The sequence below is a fragment of the Brassica oleracea genome, chromosome C6 (genome assembly GCF_000695525.1).
Source record: "Brassica oleracea var. oleracea cultivar TO1000 chromosome C6, BOL, whole genome shotgun sequence".
Classification (NCBI taxonomy): Eukaryota; Viridiplantae; Streptophyta; class Magnoliopsida; order Brassicales; family Brassicaceae; genus Brassica; species Brassica oleracea.
Window position 1 is genome coordinate 31,314,118 of NC_027753.1, and position 4,022 is coordinate 31,318,139.

At 40.4% G+C, this 4,022-nt stretch overlaps 1 protein-coding gene across 1 annotated transcript; it reads right to left on the reverse strand.

Moving 5' to 3' along the window:
- Window positions 1–1,948: 1,948 nt before the first annotated feature.
- On the reverse strand, window positions 1,949–3,496 carry LOC106298320 (F-box protein At1g67340-like). The gene is made up of 3 exons (XM_013734421.1): window positions 3,188–3,496; window positions 2,937–3,099; window positions 1,949–2,852 (listed from the first exon to the last, which is right to left on the reverse strand). The coding sequence occupies exons 1-3, from the start codon at window positions 3,409–3,411 to the stop codon at window positions 2,130–2,132; spliced, it is 1,110 nt and encodes a 369-aa protein (XP_013589875.1). The 5' UTR covers window positions 3,412–3,496; the 3' UTR covers window positions 1,949–2,129.
- Window positions 3,497–4,022: the final 526 nt, after the last annotated feature.

The window sequence follows — 4,022 nt, forward strand, 5'->3', positions numbered from 1 at the left end:
AAAGCAAAACTTAATTTTGAGAAGAAAAAAACGAATTTTGTGTGTTTCCAAAAGAGCACGTAGACAAATTGTTAAACCATGTTTAAGTAAAGAACCTGATTTCCACTCTATATTTCAATATTATATAGTGTATATATCAGTAATTTATAGATAGGCATGCAATGATTCAAGGAATCTCTTAAAGAAACCATACACTAACTTTTGTCTTAAGATACCTAAGCTATACAAACAATATCATTGTGATACTTCCTATAAAAAGCATTAGAAATCTATTATGATGAAAAACATCTTTTGACCCATGATTGTTTAAGATTTGACGACAGTTTTTGATAAATATTTGCGACCATCTATAAGCTAAACAACAACAAAAATGTACAACGACGGTTCCACCTATCCAAAAATGTAAAAAGTAAAAAAAAAACATCACACTGTAAAAACTAAAAACCAACACGAGACAAAACAAGGCACATCCACTATCTTAGTAGACATTTATCTCTCATACCTTTATGCATATTATTTTCTCAATTTTGTGGTTACGCTTTTTTTTTATTTGTCAACATGTTTACTTTTATTAACTATCATCTAACTTTTATTTTATTTTTGGTTTAGGAGTTTGTATTATATATCGACATCGTCATTCATCTCATTTTGCTCAAATTTGAGCGGAGCGGGGCATATGCATGTGTTCTTATTTACGACTGCCACATTAGTACTAGCAAGGGACGTGACAAGTTAAAAGTACATTTCAGAATTTGCTGAAAACCTTTTTATAACCTAATATGATGTATTCACTGAAAACAAATATATATCAGATGTTGCGGGCAAATAAGGCATGAACATTAGGAAAAGAAAATTGTTTTGACAATAAAATGAGAGTAGAATTCTAGGCAAAAAATCGCGAATTGGAGCACCATGAGAGCTGAGACAACCATGGGGAAGGAAAATGGCATTTTGGTCGATCCGCGACCAGACTTGGAGACTGCCGTATGTTACCCTTGTTGTTGGCCAAGCTTCTCGTTTTCATTTTCATTCAACTACAAGATTACTTTTCAAATAAAAGAGCGCAAGAGAGATATAGGAGTGTCGGTGTAAGCTTTAAACTTCGAGAAGAGGCAAAAGATAGTGAAAAGAGTAACCACCTCTTGGTAGCCTAGTGGTAGGCGGACACCAGTGAGCTAAGCGACCTGGGTTCGAAGGTACCCCACTACGACCAAATCGCTAGGTGGCCACCCGGGCCCACCCTGCTACTTCTGGGGTGGAAATGACGTGGCTGCTGCGGATCTTGAGAGATGTTTGAGCCCCGGCCTGGGACCCTCGGTTAAAAAAAAAAAAAAAAAGAGTAAAGCCCTGCCCTGGAATTTTGCGTGCTATCACATAGGATGTCTTAAGTCCTGCCAAACCAGTTGACAACTGGTGTTTGCAAAATGACACAGCCTACGAGGCTACGACATGACAGATTATGTAGTTAACGAATAGCAATAACCATTAAAAAAATCTATGCATGACGAAATAAGAAATTAATGATGGGGATCAAGATGTTCCAAATAATTAAATGTGTAGATTCGACCTTCTCTTTATATGTCTAACCCATCAGCAAAAAAAAAGCTCGTGTCCATGTTCGTATGTTCATAGAATGATCTAGCATTCATATAGTCTTTGAATAGACAGGGTGCGGGCCATGGTTTTGCATATTCTGTTTCGTTAGCTCCTTGTATGCCTAATCACATATTTTATTGTTTTATTTCTTTTATTGCATAGATTAGGAAACCTCTTAATGACCAAACAAGCTCGTGTTATGTTCAAAAACAATCATATTCTGAGAAAACGATTGAACGTGGGAGAGAATTTTCCTCGAATTTGTACCTTAGAAACGTGCCAAAGATATCTAAGAAAAGTAAGCACCCAATCAAAAATAAAGAAAAGTAAAACTAAATTAAAATCAACCAAGGAAATGAACATTGTAGCCGTTCGTTCATTGATTTGACGATACTCTTTACAAGCGATTAAAATACAAAAATTACTCTAATGCCGCATCTAATCTTTCCACTAATAAAACAAAACAACGAAACTAATTAAAGCTTCGTTTATCTCATCTCGCGTCTAATAAAACCAGCCGTTAATGGCTGCCGTTAACTCATGGGCACCACTGGTACGTTATCACCGTTAACGTTTCCCTCAATCTGAACGTTACCTTCTCCGTCACCGGCTGCACCTTGTTCCGCCGGCGCACAATCCATCTTATGTCGGAGTTTCCAATCTAGAGCTTGACAAGCGCGTGAGCAGTAATTCACAACGCCGCAAACAGAACACCTCCGGAACTCGTGTTTCCTTATCTCCGGCCGTCCACATCCGCCGTGAGAACACAATCTCAACCCATCTCCGGGAGAATCTCCGCCGCGTAAAGCGAACCAATCCGCTAAAAACCGATTCGCCGGATGGGTTTCCGGCGCCGGGACATTACATCCAAAATCGCTCAGCAACGGACAACCATGGGTTTGAGGCTGTGATAGAGTTAGCCACGAGCAAGCCTCGATGCCGGAAGACAAAACGGCGGCGAGTTCACGAGCGTTGGCTTGAACGAGGAATCTCCGACCTTCCGAGACGTTCCGTGGAACACCGTAACCATCTTGGAGACAGTGGCCAAGCTCACGGAGCGCGTCAACGTGTCCCAAGAAAGCCGCACGAGCGCACAGAGCCACACCGGCTCGAAGATCCTTGTCGTTCTTGGAACCGCCGCTTCCGTTGAACTGAATCACGGCTAAAGAGTATAAAGCTGGCGCGTGGGAATTAATCGCGGCTTTAGCCATCAGCGACGCGCCGTTTCCTCTGTTTTGCAGACAGTAAAACCGAATCTGCACCAAATCAAGACACAAGAGAAAAAGTTAAACCAAAAAAAAAAAAAAGATAAAATATTTTTTATTTAATTTTGGACTAACCATTCCGAGAGTGTAGCAAGCTTCGAGACTTCCGGCGTCGGCGGAGCGTTTGAGAAACCGGTGAGCTGATTCCGACCAATTCTGAGCTTTTATGGCAATAGCTTTTCGTGACAACCTCGACAGAACATAAGGACACGTAGCTAAAGTGTTTAATCTCTTACATCTGTTCGACACATACAAGTTATCAATTAGACAATAGAGCTTTGTCTGAATTGTAAAAAAAAAAATTAATGATAAACCGGAAAGCTTACGTCATCGAAACGCTGATGAAATCAGCAGGACATCGAGATGTAGAAGCAAGTTTACAAAGGATAGAAACAACAAGGTCGTCCGGGATTGAATCTAACAAATTGGGTCCGGTATTAGTTTCCGGCGCCGGAGAAATAGAAGAAGAAACACATCGCCGTCTTTTCCTCGCCAGCGTAAAGACACCGGCGGAGTAGAAAACTCTCTTGGTTTGTCTTACGGGCAACATAATCTTCTTCTTTTCGTCTTGAGAGGATTACAAAGCTCTCTCGCTTCTGGTCCCCTTTGATCTCTTGGCTTATAAATATACAAAGTAGTTGGGTTGGGTTGTGTCTCTCTCCTCCCTGCGTACATACGTATGCGCTACTGTTGAAATGACTACTTTACCCTTGTACTTTCGTCATATTTTCCGGTCAAACGACGTTGACCCAAACGTCTGGTTTTTCCGTAGATTGATGATCCCCTCTAGAATATTTATTATCAATGGAGGTACAAACAATCAAAAGGATAGAATAGCAAGAATGGGTTATTTATTTATAATGATCCGTTTCTTGAAACGGTCAAGGAGAGGGTAAATATGAATTTTATCCATATAAAAGAATAAAAAAAACTGTTTTTTTTACCATGGAAACTGCTTCCTCACTTGCCAAGAATTAGCGCGTGTGACGAACGAAGGTATTACGGAGGAGAGAGTGGGGTTCACCTGAGGCTAAAAGAGAGTGGGGGTTTAGGGTAACAAACTAAGGTAGAACTTATGAGCAGAAGGACAACCGTAGATAATTTTACATTAGAGCGGTTACTCCTTTTTATCTCTTTTCCTTTTGCCGTTTCTCCTCCACG